This window comes from Helicoverpa armigera, chromosome 25, assembly GCF_030705265.1.
Source record: "Helicoverpa armigera isolate CAAS_96S chromosome 25, ASM3070526v1, whole genome shotgun sequence".
NCBI lineage: Eukaryota > Metazoa > Arthropoda > Insecta > Lepidoptera > Noctuidae > Helicoverpa > Helicoverpa armigera.
Window position 1 is genome coordinate 4,421 of NC_087144.1, and position 17,956 is coordinate 22,376.

Consider the following 17,956-nt stretch of genomic DNA (forward strand, 5'->3'; position numbering starts at 1 on the left):
TCTTTTGACGTATCGCACGTCCCTCTACGCCGCACCAAACGTCAAAATTCGCGAAACATCCGTTTCCATACAAATAGTAGACGCCCGAAATCCACCTAAGGCCCTATAAAACACTAGTACTCCTGATAACTTTTTCAAAGGAGACCGATTTTGATGCGGTTTTTGCGTATAATAGCTACAACAGGCTTGTAAGCACGCGATAACCCTTCAAACGCGACATCGAAGCGGTGTGACCCGATTTTGACACCCCACCCTTCTCGACCTGTAAAAAACACAAAATTAATTATTTATCAAAATTCTGACTAGATTTTTTCATTGTAAAAATTTTATTAAATACTTACCACTCCGACCTGTCTTCCTGACTGCATTTTGCACGATTTTGGGTAGGTTTGGACGTCGAAATTAAATATTTTCTATTAAAAAACACTAAATTTTACAGTTTTTCTAGCAAAATTTTCAAAATTTCTAGGAAAGCCTATTCTAGTTTCTGGACAGCTGGCTAGGGCTCGCCGAGACGCGTCTTTTGACGTATCGCACGTCCCTCTACGCCGCACCAAACGTCAAAAAATGCCCCACCCACCCGCCCTTTAGTCGCAAGTAAGAGCGTGATAAATTTACTATAGGAAAGGGAAGGACTTTGGGACAAATTTCTCGAAAAATATTTTTTGACGGATTTGGCATTCAAGCCATACTCCCTTTCGGAAAATACTAATTTTGGTGTAATCGGGGCTCCTAAACTCGAATAAATCGACTTTTTGTGCAGGTTTTAGGGCCAATCTAAGCAGGAAAAAGTTATCATTTATTTAGTGGCTCTCAACCTCACAAATTGACTGGGGACCAACCCCCTGACAAAATATTACTTAACGCCGTGCAACGAGTCTTTTGACCGCTGCACCTAGCTTTAGAATATATTTAAAAATCAAATTTTGCAAAATATAGACCTGGTTTATTACCACAATTTATGACTTATTATTATAATATATACTTTATGACTATTGCTGACGAATATTGATTTACATTATTACTTTCTTTTATTTATCTGACCTATCCCCCCTTTACAGGGATTTAATTCATTGTATTTACCCTTCCCCTGACCATGTTCGGCATGAGAACTCCAGTGGCGAAGAAGCTCAAGGCCAGAGTAGAGAGGTCGGAATCGGGAAGCTCAATAGTAGCTGAGGCAGGACCATCAGTATGTCACAGTCCTGAAGAGCGGGAGGCTGAGATAGTCAGCGAGGCCCGCCCTCAGAAAACACCTTCGCCTCAGCCAAAGTCCCCGAAAAGATCTCCACCTAAGCTCAGGCCCAAAACAATCCTCCCACAAGAGTCACGGCCAGAGCAAACAATAATCCTGTCATCGCCACCTTCTCAAACGACACAGCCAACTCGGTACATGAACAGGATGACCGAAGCCAAAGCCTGCCTCTCAAAAGTGAAAATGCAGGTGGTGAGCTCTCGTAACTTAAAAAAGGAAATCGCCTATGAGATCACCAAGGCAGCCGAGAGACTCTACCACCTCGTCAAGGAGGCAGGGGCAGATAAGGAAACAAGTGCCGAGTTGGAAAACACAACGGAATCCATCCCACCTCAACAGACTCCTCGCCAGGAATTTCCGACAGAGCTTGTGAATCAGCTCATGGATTCGCTCCAGAGCCACAACCGGGCCCTGGAGGACTGCAAACAGCACACGCAGGCTCTGTCGGAACAACTTAAAGAGGCACCACGCTACGTGGCTGGCCAGGGACCGACGTTCGCAGAGATCGCCGCAACCTCAAAAATACAATTCCGAGAGCCACTGCACTCGGTGATCGTGTCATCCACCAGCGATCAAGACACCGGTGAAGTGGTCATCGAGAAGCTGAGGACGGCGGTCGATGCAAAAAATGAGGGCACGAGGGTCGAACGGCTGAGGAAGGCAAGGGACCGGAAGGTGGTTGTGGGCTTTGGATCCCGGGAGGAAATGACTAGGGCGACGGAGAGGATCAAGAGAGCGGGTAACCTGATGGTGGAAGAAGTGAAGAACAAGGACCCGCTCATAATCATCAAGGACGTCCTCTCCTGTCACTCGGACGAGGAGGTCATCCAGGCAATAAAATGCCAAAATCACCACCTGATTGGGGACGTACCTGCAGAGGATGCTAGAATGGGCATCAAATACCGTCGCAGGACGAGAAATCCCCACACGTGCCACATCATTCTGCAGGTGTCCCCAGCGTTATGGCAGAGGCTGACATCGGCGGGAAGACTGCACATCGACCTGCAGAGGGTGCGTGTACTGGACCAGTCACCTCTGGTGCAGTGCACGCGCTGCCTGCGCTATGGTCATACCCGGAAGATGTGCACGGAAACAGCCGATGTCTGCATTCATTGCGGAGACCTCCACCTCCGAGCGGACTGCCCCTTAAGGCAAGCAGCCGAACCTCCCAAATGCCGCAACTGCCTTCTGGCAAAAATGCCCAAGATCGACCATAACGCCTTCGACAGCGAGTGCCCCGTCCGGGTGAAGTGGGATGCATTATCCCGTCTGTCAGTCGCCTACTGCTAAGGTTGAGCCTACCGCACCCGGAATCAGCCAGCCAGCTATTCGACCCCGACCTGACCCAGAGTACTCAGTAATCCAAACCAACCTCCAGAGGAAGAACCTAGCCACGCAAGAACTGCTCATAGAGGCCGGCGACAGGAAAGTTGCTCTGGCGTTGCTCCAGGAGCCGTATGTGGGTGGGATCCGGAAGATGCGAGACTATCACGGAGTGAGAATCTTCCAGAGCGCCGACCAAGGAGAAGGAACTGTAAAGTCGGCAATAGCCGTCTTCAATCACGACCTAGACGTGCTACAGTGTCCAGAACTTACCACCAACAACATCACGGTGGTAAGGATCCGTACCCGCGCCTGGGAGATTGCGGTAGTCTCGTTCTACTTTGAACCGGACCAGCCCATAGAGCCATACTTGGAGCAACTAAGGCGGATCCGAGAGGAAATGGGTCACCTAGATATTATAGTCGGGGGCGATGCGAACGCAAAGAGCACCTGGTGGGGTAGCTCAATCATCGACAGCAGGGGGGAAGAAGTAGCTGGCAGCTTCGAGGACATGGGCTTGCAGGTACTCAACACCGGCAATACTCCGACCTTCGACACCTTCAGAGGAGGAAAGCAGTTCACCAGCTTTGTTGACCTCACAGCCTGCTCGGAGGGACTCCTTGGTCTAATTGAAGACTGGAGAGTCGAGAGCGGCATCACGAGCTCGGACCACAACGGTATTGTGTTCAAAATTAAATTACAAAAATCAAAAGGTATTAACATTAATAGGCAAACAAGAATTTATAACACCAAAAAAGCCAATTGGAGTCAATTTCGTGAGAAATTGGCCCAATTGGAAGAAGAGTATCAAATTAATAGTATAGAAATAAACAAAATTAACAACACACAATCTTTAGATCAATCAATTCAAAATTACATCAACATAATAATTAAAACAAGTCAGGAAACCATACCAAAAATTAAAAATAACAGTTTAGTCAACATACCGTGGTGGTCAACCGAGCTCGTCGAGATGAAAAACGAGGTCAACACTAGGAGACGCCGTATACGCTGTGCTGCGAAGATCCGGAGACAAAAGGTCGTTGATGAGTACCTGCAAGCAAAAGAAAAATATGAACACGAGGCAATGAAAGCACAAGTGCAAAGTTGGAAGGGGTTCTGCGAGAAACAAGATAGGGAGGGGGTATGGGAGGGGATCTATAGGGTTATCGGTCGCACCACAAAAAGATGTGAGGATGTACCCCTGGTCAAGGACGGACTGCCATTGAGCCCAGAAAACTCAGCGCGGCTCCTGGCGGAGACCTTCTACCCCGTGGACTCGGAAGAGGGCGAAACCGAGGACCACCGCCGTACTCGTGAAGATGCCGATCGTTCGAACGTGTGGTCGCATGATGAGCACCATGACCCACCGTTCACGCTACTGGAACTGAAAACGGCGGTGGATAGCTTCAACCCAAAAAAGGCACCCGGGGCGGATGGTCTCACCGCCGATATCTGCGCTCAAGCCATCTTCCGCGATCCGGGGATCTTCCTCGCCCTGGCCAATAAATGTCTGGAGCAGGGACACTTCCCCGGAGCCTGGAAGGAGGCCACAGTGGTGATCCTCCGGAAGCCAGGGAAAGACACCTACACCGCCCCCAAATCTTACCGACCCATCGGCTTATTACCTGTCCTGGGCAAAATCCTGGAAAAGTTGATGGTAGCTCGTCTCAAATGGCACCTAGTCCCGCGGCTTAGTACTCGCCAGTTTGGCTTCATGCCACAAAAAAGCACCGAAGACTCCCTCTACACCATGATCCAACACATCAAGGAAAAATTAAACGACAAAAAGCTGATCACTGTTGTCTCTCTTGATATAGAGGGAGCCTTCGACAGCGCATGGTGGCCGGCCATCAGGACCAGACTGGCTGAGGAAAAGTGCCCGGTGAACATAAGAAGAATGATAGACAGCTACCTCAACGACAGGTGTGTCCGGGTCAGGTACGCCGGAGCGGAGTGCCGCCGGGACACGAACAAGGGATGTGTGCAGGGGTCTATTGGAGGCCCAATCCTTTGGAACCTGGTGCTGGATCCCCTGCTAAAAGGTCTTGAACAGCGAGGCGACTACTGTCAGGCTTTCGCTGACGACGTCGTCCTCATTTTCAGCGGGGATACAGCACTCGAAATCCAAAGACGTGCCAATGCCGCCCTCGAGTATGTTCGGGGGTGGGGCATCAGAAATAAGCTGAAGTTTGCGCCACACAAAACATGCGCCATGGTCGTAACCAGGAAGCTAAAGTACGATGTCCCCCTCCTGAGCATGGGCGGGGTCGCCATTGGCATGTCAGAGGAAATAAAGATACTGGGGCTCACTGTGGATCACAAGCTCACCTTCAACACGCACGTCGCAAATGTTTGTAAGAAGGCTATTAATATCTACAAACAGTTGGCCAGGGCGGCAAAGGTGAGCTGGGGTCTACACCCCGAGGTGATCCGCAGCATCTACACGGCGGCGGTGGAACCGGTTATTCTGTACGCGGCCAGCGCCTGGGCGCCAGCAGCCAGGAAAGTCGGTGTGCAGAAACTCCTTAATTCGGTCCAGCGAGGGTTCGCTCAGAAGCTGTGCGGAGCGTACCGCACCGTTTCACTGCATTCGGCACTTGTGCTGGCGGGGTTGCTCCCGCTCGACCTTAGGATTCAAGAAGCAGCCGCGCTCTATGAAAAGAAAAAGGGAGTAACTTCGCTGGCCGGTCGTGAGGTGGAACGGGTGGTGGCGTTCGCAGACACGCCACACCCGGCGAAACATACGGCCATGGGGTTCGTGAGCTTGGTAGATCAGTCTCATGTGGAGTCCCACAACAGCCAGGACATACGGTTCTTTACAGACGGCAGCAAGATCGAGGGCAAGGTCGGAGCAGCACTCTCCCTTTGGGATAGAGAGGCCGAGATCAAGTCCTCGAAACTCAGTCTGCCGTCCTGCTGTACTGTCTACCAGGCAGAACTCCTGGCCATATGCGTAGCCACTAGGCAAATACTGCGGCGCCGGGAGGGCACTTTTGGCATATACAGCGACTCGAAGGCAGCCCTGCAAACGGTCACCAACCAGAGTGCCCTCCACGCCCTGGCAGTGGAAGCAAGGGCGAACCTCAGTGTGGCTTTATCCCAGGGCAAAGTTACATCCTTGTTCTGGGTAAAGGCACACGCTGGACTGGAGGGAAATGAGCGCGCCGACCACCTGGCCAAGGAAGCGGCATTAAAGAACAAAACCAGGCCAGATTACGACCTCTGCCCGGTTTCATTCGTCAAGCGGCAGATCCGATTGGAGTCGCTGGGCGAATGGAATCGGAGATACGGAAACGGAGTGACAGCGGGGGTCACAAAGATCTTCTTGCCAGACGCTGCGGACGCGTACAGGATCGTCAGAAAAATTCTGCCACGTGGGGTAATAACACAAGTGCTAACGGGGCACGGCGGGTTCTCCGAATACTTGCACCGCTTTAAGTGTAAGGAGAACCCATCGTGCATCTGCGACCCCAGTGCAATCGAGTCTGTCCCCCACATCATCCTGGAATGCCCTATCTTCGCGCGGGAACGGTGGACACTGGAACAGGAGTTAGATATAGAGCTGAGCCTGCAAAATATTAGCCACATAATGAACAAACAAAAAGTACGAGAAAAATTTCTAGAGTATGCCGAAACAATTGCCAATAAAATCATACGTAGGAATAAAGAAGCCTGACCCATGCTTCCACCTTATTAGAAGTAATATGGCCTGGTAAGCATGGGGTATACAAAAAGATCGACAATTTAATTCATATATATATATATACACAAATATTTAACATTTACTTTAGACAATTATACCCAAATATTTATAATTTAAATTTTTACAACTATACACAAATATTTATAATTCAATTTTTACAATTATACACAAATATTAAACTTTACAATTATACACAAATACCTATAATTTAATTTATACAACTATATACAAATAATTATAATTAAATATATACAAATAATAATACTGTACCATATACAACTATACACAAAAATGACAATGTATTATATACAAAACAGATCTTATTAGGTATAAATACTGAGATTATATGATATAGAAAACACATGAACTACTTTAAAAAATAGAAACAACCATTTAAATATATACGAATATTTATTATATACAAATATATATTTAAAACGATCTAGATTCCACGTATCATCAAAAAATTAATCAAGTTATAACAAAAGAAACAAGTCTAAACAGGTCTCTGACCACGTCAGGGGAAAAAGGGACGGCAGGAGTGGGTTTTAGCCGGTAAGAGTCCGGCACTACCCCTCGGGGTGTCCATGAGGATTTCCCTCCTGCCAAAAAACCTAACCTAACCTAACCTAACCTAACCTAACCTAACCTTTTTTTTTTTCTCGGGGGGAAATCCTCATGGACTTCCTCCGCCTGGGGAGAGGCGGAGGGGTGTGCCGGACTCTTACCGGCTAAAACCCCCCTGTGTCCTCCTTACACGTGGGCGCGGGGCCGCGGGAATCCAAATTCTTCCGCAGCCCCGCACTGGTGCTGGCCCGCCTTGCGGGCCTCGCCTCGGGCACGGGGGGGTGAGGTGTTAAACTCCCCCCCGTGCAACGCCTCAGAGGCGCGCGTCGACACCCGCGCGCGCCTCCGCCTCGGGTCCGTTGAATAGGGGCGGGACTTCCCCAAGTCCTTCGCCCCTGGACCCGTTCATGGGGGCGGAAGAGGGCGTTGTCTGCCCTCCTCCGGCGCCCGGAGCGCCTGCTGCGGGCGGGATCGGCAGTTGAAATCTCCCTCTCCCGTTCCGCAGCTTCCTTCTGCGACATCACGTCCTCGCAGAAGGACACCACTGCGTCCCACGACTCTGCGCTGCCGACCATCTTCCGTACCACGGCCGGCAGCGACAGATCGCCTCCTACTTCATTTGTGAGGACACGGCGCTGCTCCTCCCAAGCAACACACTGAACGAACGTGTGTTGCGCCGTGTCCTCCCCGCCATGGACGCAGTGGTGGCACCGAGCGTCCGGCTCCCTGCCTATGCGACACAGGTACTTGCCGAAGCAGCCGTGCCCCGACAGCACCTGCGTCACCCTGAACGACAGGGAGCCGTGCCTTCTCCCGAGCCAGTCGTCGAGCACTGGCCGGATCGCCTCGACGGTGGCGAGGCCGGCGGTAGGGCGCAGAAGCCTCTGCCGCCATTCCGCCACCAAGACCTGACGGAGCTCTGCTCGGCGCTGCGCTATCTGCCGCTGCACCGGCCTCGAGTCCCGTGCCCGCTCTTCCTCGCGCCACCGATACAGCGACGCGAGTACTTTAGCCTCTAGGTCCCAGGGCGGGGATCCGGCCAGGACGCAAGCCGCCTCGTAGGAAATCGTGCGATACCCGCGGACGACTCTGACGGCCATCGCCCTCTGCGGTCTGCGCAGAATGGCTAGAGTGCTGGCCGCCAGGTCCATCGCCCACAGGGGCCCCATATAGGCCATGGACCGCACGATTCCCACGTACAACCGCCTACAGGCGGCGCTCGGGCCCCCATGTTAGGAAGCAACGTTGACAGCGCGCCCGCTGCACCCATCAGCTTGGGCACCAGCCGCCGGAAGTGGGGCCGAATTCCCATCGGCTGTCGAGCACCAATCCCAGATACTTCATGGTGGACTCGACAGCTATCCGGGCTCCACCGACCACGATGTGTGATCCCGACGGCGGCGCGCGTCGGGGGCCATGAAACACCATGGCCTCCGACTTGTTGAGGGCCACCTCCAGGCCCAGGCGCCGGATGCGGTTCACCACCTGTGACACCGCAGCCGTGGCTATCAACGCTGCTTCCTGTGCGAGCTCCCCGGGCAGTGACAAGCGTGTCGTCCGCATAACACGTCAAGTCGGCGCCCGACGGGAGTTCGCCTCTCAGCACCCAATCGTAACCGATGTTCCACAGGAGCGGCCCCAGCACCGATCCCTGTGGAACACCGCACGTCATGAGGTGCCGACCGGCACCGTCATGTCCCCGATATGTGACGCATCTACCTTCTAGGTAGGCCCCTACTGTGCGACGGAGGTAGGGAGGCACGCGGTGATATCTCAGTGCCTCCCGAATACAGCTCCAGGGCAGGGTGTTGAACGCGTTGGAGATGTCTAAAGACACCGCCAACACCACCCCACCCTGGGACACCGTCTCCTCCGCCAGGGCTCTCACGCGCATTATGGCGTCTACGGTGGAGCGCCCGCGACGAAAACCAAACTGGTTGTCGTCCAGGTCCGGCCCCTCTCTGAACCTAACCTAACCTAACCTAACCTAACCCTAATCCTGGACTTCCTCCGCCTGGGGAGAGGCGGAGGGGTGTGCCGGACTCTACCGGCTAAAACCCCTGTGTCCTCCTTTGGGCGCGGGGCCGCGGGAATCCAAATTCTTCCGCAGCAACCTAACCAACCTAACCTAACCTAACCTTTTTTTTTTTTTTCCCGGGGGGAAATCCTCATGGACTTCCTCCGCCTGGGGAGAGGCGGAGGGGTGTGCCGGACTCTTACCGGCTAAAACCCCCCTGTGTCCTCCTTACACGTGGGCGCGGGGCCGCGGGAATCCAAATTCTTCCGCAGCCCCGCACTGGTGCTGGCCCGCCTTGCGGGCCTCGCCTCGGGCACGGGGGGGTGAGGTGTTAAACTCCCCCGTGCAACGCCTCAGAGGCGCGCGTCGACACCCGCGCGCGCCTCCGCCTCGGGTCCGTTGAATAGGGGCGGGGACTTCCCAAGTCCTTCGCCCCTGGACCCGTTCATGGGGGGCGGAAGAGGGCGTTGTCTGCCCTCCTCCGGCGCCCGGAGCGCCTGCTGCGGGCGGGATCGGCAGTTGAAATCTCCCTCTCCCGTTCCGCAGCTTCCTTCTGCGACATCACGTCCTCGCAGAAGGACACCACTGCGTCCCACGACTCTGCGCTGCCGACCATCTTCCGTACCACGGCCGGCAGCGACAGATCGCCTCCTACTTCATTTGTGAGGACACGGCGCTGCTCCTCCCAAGCAACACACTGAACGAACGTGTGTTGCGCCGTGTCCTCCCGCCATGGACGCAGTGGTGGCACCGAGCGTCCGGCTCCTGCCTATGCGACACAGGTACTTGCCGAAGCAGCCGTGCCCCGACAGCACCTGCGTCACCCTGAACGACAGGGAGCCGTGCCTTCTCCCGAGCCAGTCGTCGAGCACTGGCCGGATCGCCTCGACGGTGGCGAGGCCGGCGGTAGGGCGCAGAAGCCTCTGCCGCCATTCCGCCACCAAGACCTGACGGAGCTCTGCTCGGCGCTGCGCTATCTGCCGCTGCACCGGCCTCGAGTCCCGTGCCGCTCTTCCTCGCGCCACCGATACAGCGACGCGAGTACTTTAGCCTCTAGGTCCCAGGGCGGGGATCCGGCCAGGACGCAAGCCGCCTCGTAGGAAATCGTGCGATACCCGCGGACGACTCTGACGGCCATCGCCCTCTGCGGTCTGCGCAGAATGGCTAGAGTGCTGGCCGCCAGGTCCATCGCCCACACAGGGGCCCCATATAGGGCCATGGACCGCACGATTCCCACGTACAACCGCCTACAGGCGGCGCTCGGGCCCCCCATGTTAGGAAGCAACGTTGACAGCGCGCCCGCTGCACCCATCAGCTTGGGCACCAGCCGCCGGAAGTGGGGGCCGAATTCCCATCGGCTGTCGAGCACCAATCCCAGATACTTCATGGTGGACTCGACAGCTATCCGGGCTCCACCGACCACGATGTGTGATCCCGACGGCGGCGCGCGTCGGGGGCCATGAAACACCATGGCCTCCGACTTGTTGAGGGCCACCTCCAGGCCCAGGCGCCGGATGCGGTTCACCACCTGTGACACCGCAGCCGTGGCTATCAACGCTGCTTCCCTGTGCGAGCTCCCCCGGGCAGTGACAAGCGTGTCGTCCGCATAACACGTCAAGTCGGCGCCCGACGGGAGTTCGCCTCTCAGCACCCAATCGTAACCGATAACCTAACCTAACCTAACCTTTTTTTTTTTTTTTCTCGGGGGGAAATCCTCATGGACTTCCTCCGCCTGGGGAGAGGCGGAGGGGTGTGCCGGACTCTTACCGGCTAAAACCCCCCTGTGTCCTCCTTACACGTGGGCGCGGGGCCGCGGGAATCCAAATTCTTCCGCAGCCCCGCACTGGTGCTGGCCCGCCTTGCGGGCCTCGCCTCGGGCACGGGGGGGTGAGGTGTTAAACTCCCCCGTGCAACGCCTCAGAGGCGCGCGTCGACACCGCGCGCGCCTCCGCCTCGGGTCCGTTGAATAGGGGCGGGACTTCCCCAAGTCCTTCGCCCCTGGACCCGTTCATGGGGGCGGAAGGGCGTTGTCTGCCCTCCTCCGGCGCCCGGAGCGCCTGCTGCGGGCGGGATCGGCAGTTGAAATCTCCTCTCCCGTTCCGCAGCTTCCTTCTGCGACATCACGTCCTCGCAGAAGGACACCACTGCGTCCCACGACTCTGCGCTGCCGACCATCTTCCGTACCACGGCCGGCAGCGACAGATCGCCTCCTACTTCATTTGTGAGGACACGGCGCTGCTCCTCCCAAGCAACACACTGAACGAACGTGTGTTGCGCCGTGTCCTCCCCGCCATGGACGCAGTGGTGGCACCGAGCGTCCGGCTCCCTGCCTATGCGACACAGGTACTTGCCGAAGCAGCCGTGCCCCGACAGCACCTGCGTCACCCTGAACGACAGGGAGCCGTGCCTTCTCCCGAGCCAGTCGTCGAGCACTGGCCGGATCGCCTCGACGGTGGCGAGGCCGGCGGTAGGGCGCAGAAGCCTCTGCCGCCATTCCGCCACCAAGACCTGACGGAGCTCTGCTCGGCGCTGCGCTATCTGCCGCTGCACCGGCCTCGAGTCCCGTGCCCGCTCTTCCTCGCGCCACCGATACAGCGACGCGAGTAAACCTAACCTAACCTAACCTAACCTAACCTTTTTTTTTTTTCTCGGGGAAATCCTCATGGACTTCCTCCGCCTGGGAGAGGCGGAGGGTGTGCCGGACTCTTACCGGCTAAAACCCCTGTGTCCTCCTTACACGTGGGCGCGGGGCCGCGGGAATCCAAATTCTTCCGCAGCCCCGCACTGGTGCTGGCCCGCCTTGCGGGCCTCGCCTCGGGCACGGGGGGGTGAGGTGTTAAACTCCCCCGTGCAACGCCTCAGAGGCGCGCGTCGACACCCGCGCGCGCCTCCGCCTCGGGTCCGTTGAATAGGGGGCGGGGACTTCCCCAAGTCCTTCGCCCCTGGACCCGTTCATGGGGGGCGGAAGAGGGCGTTGTCTGCCCTCCTCCGGCGCCCGGAGCGCCTGCTGCGGGCGGGATCGGCAGTTGAAATCTCCCTCCCGTTCCGCAGCTTCCTTCTGCGACATCACGTCCTCGCAGAAGGACACCACTGCGTCCCACGACTCTGCGCTGCCGACCATCTTCCGTACCACGGCCGGCAGCGACAGATCGCCTCCTACTTCATTTGTGAGGACACGGCGCTGCTCCTCCCAAGCAACACACTGAACGAACGTGTGTTGCGCCGTGTCCTCCCCGCCATGGACGCAGTGGTGGCACCGAGCGTCCGGCTCCTGCCTATGCGACACAGGTACTTGCCGAAGCAGCCGTGCCCCGACAGCACCTGCGTCACCCTGAACGACAGAGAGCCGTGCCTTCTCCCGAGCCAGTCGTCGAGCACTGGCCGGATCGCCTCGACGGTGGCGAGGCCGGCGGTAGGGCGCAGAAGCCTCTGCCGCCATTCCGCCACCAAGACCTGACGGAGCTCTGCTCGGCGCTGCGCTATCTGCCGCTGCACCGGCCTCGAGTCCCGTGCCCGCTCTTCCTCGCGCCACCGATACAGCGACGCGAGTACTTTAGCCTCTAGGTCCCAGGGCGGGGATCCGGCCAGGACGCAAGCCGCCTCGTAGGAAATCGTGCGATACCCGCGGACGACTCTGACGGCCATCGCCCTCTGCGGTCTGCGCAGAATGGCTAGAGTGCTGGCCGCCAGGTCCATCGCCCACACAGGGGCCCCATATAGGGCCATGGACCGCACGATTCCCACGTACAACCGCCTACAGGCGGCGCTCGGGCCCCCCATGTTAGGAAGCAACGTTGACAGCGCGCCCGCTGCACCCATCAGCTTGGGCACCAGCCGCCGGAAGTGGGGCCGAACCATCGGCTGTCGAGCACCAATCCCAGATACTTCATGGTGGACTCGACAGCTATCCGGGCTCCACCGACCACGATGTGTGATCCCGACGGCGGCGCGCGTCGGGGGCCATGAAACACCATGGCCTCCGACTTGTTGAGGGCCACCTCCAGGCCCAGGCGCCGGATGCGGTTCACCACCTGTGACACCGCAGCCGTAACCTAACCTAACCTAACCTAACCTAACCTTTTTTTTTTTTTTTCTCGGGGAAATCCTCATGGACTTCCTCCGCCTGGGAGAGGCGGAGGGTGTGCCGGACTCTTACCGGCTAAAACCCCTGTGTCCTCCTTACACGTGGGCGCGGGGCCGCGGGAATCCAAATTCTTCCGCAGCCCCGCACTGGTGCTGGCCCGCCTTGCGGGCCTCGCCTCGGGCACGGGGGGGTGAGGTGTTAAACTCCCCCGTGCAACGCCTCAGAGGCGCGCGTCGACACCCGCGCGCGCCTCCGCCTCGGGTCCGTTGAATAGGGGGCGGGGACTTCCCCAAGTCCTTCGCCCCTGGACCCGTTCATGGGGGGCGGAAGAGGGCGTTGTCTGCCCTCCTCCGGCGCCCGGAGCGCCTGCTGCGGGCGGGATCGGCAGTTGAAATCTCCTCTCCCGTTCCGCAGCTTCCTTCTGCGACATCACGTCCTCGCAGAAGGACACCACTGCGTCCCACGACTCTGCGCTGCCGACCATCTTCCGTACCACGGCCGGCAGCGACAGATCGCCTCCTACTTCATTTGTGAGGACACGGCGCTGCTCCTCCCAAGCAACACACTGAACGAACGTGTGTTGCGCCGTGTCCTCCCGCCATGGACGCAGTGGTGGCACCGAGCGTCCGGCTCCTGCCTATGCGACACAGGTACTTGCCGAAGCAGCCGTGCCCCGACAGCACCTGCGTCACCCTGAACGACAGGGAGCCGTGCCTTCTCCCGAGCCAGTCGTCGAGCACTGGCCGGATCGCCTCGACGGTGGCGAGGCCGGCGGTAGGGCGCAGAAGCCTCTGCCGCCATTCCGCCACCAAGACCTGACGGAGCTCTGCTCGGCGCTGCGCTATCTGCCGCTGCACCGGCCTCGAGTCCCGTGCCCGCTCTTCCTCGCGCCACCGATACAGCGACGCGAGTACTTTAGCCTCTAGGTCCCAGGGCGGGGATCCGGCCAGGACGCAAGCCGCCTCGTAGGAAATCGTGCGATACCCGCGGACGACTCTGACGGCCATCGCCCTCTGCGGTCTGCGCAGAATGGCTAGAGTGCTGGCCGCCAGGTCCATCGCCCACACAGGGGCCCCATATAGGGCCATGGACCGCACGATTCCCACGTACAACCGCCTACAGGCGGCGCTCGGCCCCATGTTAGGAAGCAACGTTGACAGCGCGCCCGCTGCACCCATCAGCTTGGGCACCAGCCGCCGGAAGTGGGGCCGAATTCCATCGGCTGTCGAGCACCAATCCCAGATACTTCATGGTGGACTCGACAGCTATCCGGGCTCCACCGACCACGATGTGTGATCCCGACGGCGGCGCGCGTCGGGGGCCATGAAACACCATGGCCTCCGACTTGTTGAGGGCCACCTCCAGGCCCAGGCGCCGGATGCGGTTCACCACCTGTGACACCGCAGCCGTGGCTATCAACGCTGCTTCCCTGTGCGAGCTCCCCCGGGCAGTGACAAGCGTGTCGTCCGCATAACACGTCAAGTCGGCGCCCGACGGGAGTTCGCCTCTCAGCACCCAATCGTAACCGATGTTCCACAGGAGCGGCCCCAGCACCGATCCCTGTGGAACACCGCACGTCATGAGGTGCCGACCGGCACCGTCATGTCCCCGATATGTGACGCATCTACCTTCTAGGTAGGCCCCTACTGTGCGACGGAGGTAGGGAGGCACGCGGTGATATCTCAGTGCCTCCCGAATACAGCTCCAGGGCAGGGTGTTGAACGCGTTGGAGATGTCTAAAGACACCGCCAACACCACCCCACCCCGGGACACCGTCTCCTCCGCCAGGGCTCTCACGCGCATTATGGCGTCTACGGTGGAGCGCCCGCGACGAAAACCAAACTGGTTGTCGTCCAGGTCCGGCCCCTCTCTGCACAAGTGGCTGACGAGGCGATCTGCGATGACACGCTCAAAGAGTTTGCCCGCCTCGTCGAGCAGCACTATGGGCCGGTACGCGGACGGCGAGTCCGCGGGCGCCCTCCTTCCTGAGCAGGACCAGCCTCCCTCCTTCCACACACTGGGAAACTGACCCTGCTCGAGACATGCCGTGAAGAGCCCTCTCAGCTGGGGCTCTAGCTCCTTCAGAGCCAGGACGAGAGCTCGGCCAGGAACTCCGTCGGGTCCGGGCGCCGTGTTCTTAGCCCGGAGCCGCGACACGGCCGCTCTCGTCTCTGCTTGCGTCACCTCGGGGACATCGGTGCTCTCCTCTTCGGGAGAGTCTGTGGCCGAGGGTGAAGCCATCGTCGGGGGAACGTGTCCCGCTCGCTCAGGGAAGAGCGCCAATACGACCGCCCTAGCAGCTGGGGCTGCATGCTCTGCACCAGTGGAGGCGCCCATGCACGCAGCTTGCCCCGTACCCAACGGTAGGCGGCCCCACGGATCCCGATCCAGGGACCCCAGCAGCTCCTCCCTGGCACGCGACTTAGAATCGCCGATGGCCAGCCACAGAGTCTCCTTGGACGCGCTGTACACCTCATACAGCGCGTCCTCCTCGGGAAACCCGTCGACGTCGTCTCCGGTATCGTGTGTACTGGCGGCGAGCCGCAACGCACGCGATGCGCAACTGCGCAATCTCGGCGGTCCACCAGTACACCTGGCGCCTTGCGGACTGTTGGCGGACGCGGGGCATGGACGCGTCGCAGATCTGCGTCATCGCCCCGCGAAACCGCAGCGCCACCGCTTCGACGTCGACGGGGCCGTCCGTCGCCGACTCCCAAATCCAGGACTGGACTAAGGCAGCTTCCTCGAGCAGTTCCTTGTCGATGCACTTAAGCGCCCAGCGCGGGCCGTCGTTGATCGGGGCTGTTGGATGGCGGCCGCTCGCGGTCTGGGCAGAGACGTCGAACCGGATATACCTGTGGTCCGACAGCGTCTCCACCTCCACGGCGACACGCCAGTCGCGGACTCGGCTGGCGACAGAGGGGCTAGCGAACGAGACGTCCACTATCGACCCGCCCCGCTGCCGCACGCACGTGTATTCCGAGCCCCGATTCAGGACGACCAGACCGGTCGTCACCGCCCACTCTTCCAGCACCTCGCCCCGAGGGTCAGTGACCGGAGATCCCCACGCCGATGACTTGGCGTTGAGATCCCCGAGCACCAGAACGGGGCGAGGGTGATGGCGGCCTACGACGGCGCCCAACTCGACAAGGAAACCCTCGAAGTCGGCGAGACTCTTGTTGGGGAGAAATACGCCCCACAATGACGATGCCGCCCGAGACCGCAGCAACCCAGCCACGGCCCCGAGACGGGTCGGTCAGAGTCCCGCCAATAATGGCCACCAAACCGTCAGCGCACCCCAGCCAGTTGTCACGGGCGGGGATGAAGTACGGCTCGGCGACCACAGCCACGTCAATCGACCACTCTGCCATGCTCTGGAGGAGAAGATCCTGAGCTCTGGCACAGTGGTTGATGTTGCCCTGGAGGAAATGGAGGTGCCCTATTATTGACACTCCATTCCCACGGCAACGGTCCTGGGCCGGGAGTCGGCCGCGGAGCTACTGGCCTGCGGGGGTGGCGAGGTTTCCCCGGCAGGCTTAGAGCTCCTCTTCTTTTTCTTGGCCTTGCTGGCAGGCGCGCCACAGGCCCCTCCGCCCACTTTGTGTCCCGCTGGCTTCCCCACAGCCGAACACAAGCAGCAGTTTGGCGCCGCGGAACACTGGGCCGCCTTGTGGCCGGGCTGACCGCAACGATAACAGAGGTCGCTGCGGTCAATCTCGGCGGTGCATTTTGCCCGGACGTGCCCCTTCTCCAGGCACCGGAAGCACCGCAAAGCCCGGGGCTGCAGGAGTTTCACCCTCGCTGCAACCCAGCCAACCAGCAATCTGCCACTATCGGCGATCTTTTCGCCGACGCTACAGGGCACCGAACCCAGACTACGCCGAGTCCGGTAGCGTCAACGCGTATGTCGCCGGCCCGCACCTTGTCCGGCGGACACTCTCCGCCACGAGCAACGGCCGCCGCCACCTCCTCAGAGGTCACGGAGTCGTCCAGGCCAGCAATCCGCACTTCTGCGGTTTCATTGGCCTGGAGACCCGGACGTCCTCTGGGTTGAGGACCTCCTTCATTTTGGCGGCCAGAGCGTCCGCCTTCTCGACGCTGTCGCTCGCAGCACCAGCCACCTCAAACAGCCGCGCACCCGTGGCAGCCTGCCTGAGGGTGACGGACTGGAGGCCAAGATCTGCCAATTTTATCTTGGCCTTGGCCTCGGCAATCACCGACTGGTACGTAACGCCGCGCTCCGCAGCTCCGGGCTGGAGCGTTAGCGTAACAGCCTCAGAACGAGGCGCACGTATCGCCGGCGCATTGCGACCGCCGGTCTTTGGCAGTCCGTCGCGCAGGCTGCGCAACTGCGGCGCGCGCTGCTGCTGGTGCCGCGGCCTTTTTGGCGGCTTTGCGGGCCTTCTTGCGGCCCACGACTTTCGCCCAGGTCTCACCCTTGGACCCGGCAGTCGTGGGCTGAACACTCGACGGGGTTCCCTCCACGGGCTTTTCAACACCCTCCACGGGCTTCCCCTTTGAGGCGCAGGTCTCGGCGGCTCCTCCGTCCTCCGTTTGTCCGCCGCTAATGTCGGCCGGAGGATTGGCTCCTGCGGAAGGCGCCGAGAGATGGCCTCGATGCGAGCGTTCATCATGCTCCCGCACTGGAGCATGCAGAGCCGAACAATGCGCTCGACCTCATCGTCGGTGTGCGCGCTTGTCGGTCCCGGTGCGGGAGTGGGAGTCGCCATGGGCGGAGTGGCGACGGCGGCAGATTGTGGCTGCTGCTGCTCGCTCAGCGCAGCCACTTGCCGCCGGAGATCCTCCAGATCTCTTCGGAGGCGGCTGTTCTCCTCCTGCAACTTAGTGACCTCGTCTGAGGCCGTTCGGTTGAGGAGGTCTCCAACCGCCTCCTTGATGTCGGCGGCTGCCTCCTTGAGGGCGCGGGTGAATGTGCCCTTCAGGTTGCCGGACTGCGTGGCAACCTTCAGGACGACATCCACGCCGCCCAACACTTGTTGGCTT

The 17,956-nt window shown here is 58.9% G+C and overlaps 1 protein-coding gene across 1 annotated transcript; it reads left to right on the forward strand.

Annotated features, from left to right (window-relative positions):
* The first annotated feature begins 1,096 nt into the window (after nt 1-1,096).
* On the forward strand, nt 1,097-6,257 carry LOC135118773 (uncharacterized). Its single transcript, XM_064041641.1, has 2 exons — nt 1,097-2,500; nt 2,634-6,257. The coding sequence occupies exons 1-2, from the start codon at nt 1,097-1,099 to the stop codon at nt 6,255-6,257; spliced, it is 5,028 nt and encodes a 1,675-aa protein (XP_063897711.1).
* Nucleotides 6,258-17,956: the final 11,699 nt, after the last annotated feature.

Bases quoted from the DNA above. Each gene is read 5' to 3' on its own strand.
- LOC135118773 (XM_064041641.1), top strand. From the start codon at position 1,097: ATGTTCGGCATGAGAACTCCAGTGGCGAAGAAGCTCAAGGCCAGAGTA. The intron at 2,501-2,633 runs GTGAAGTGGGAT...ACCAACCTCCAG, and splicing joins ACAGCGAGTGCCCCGTCCGG to AGGAAGAACCTAGCCACGCA.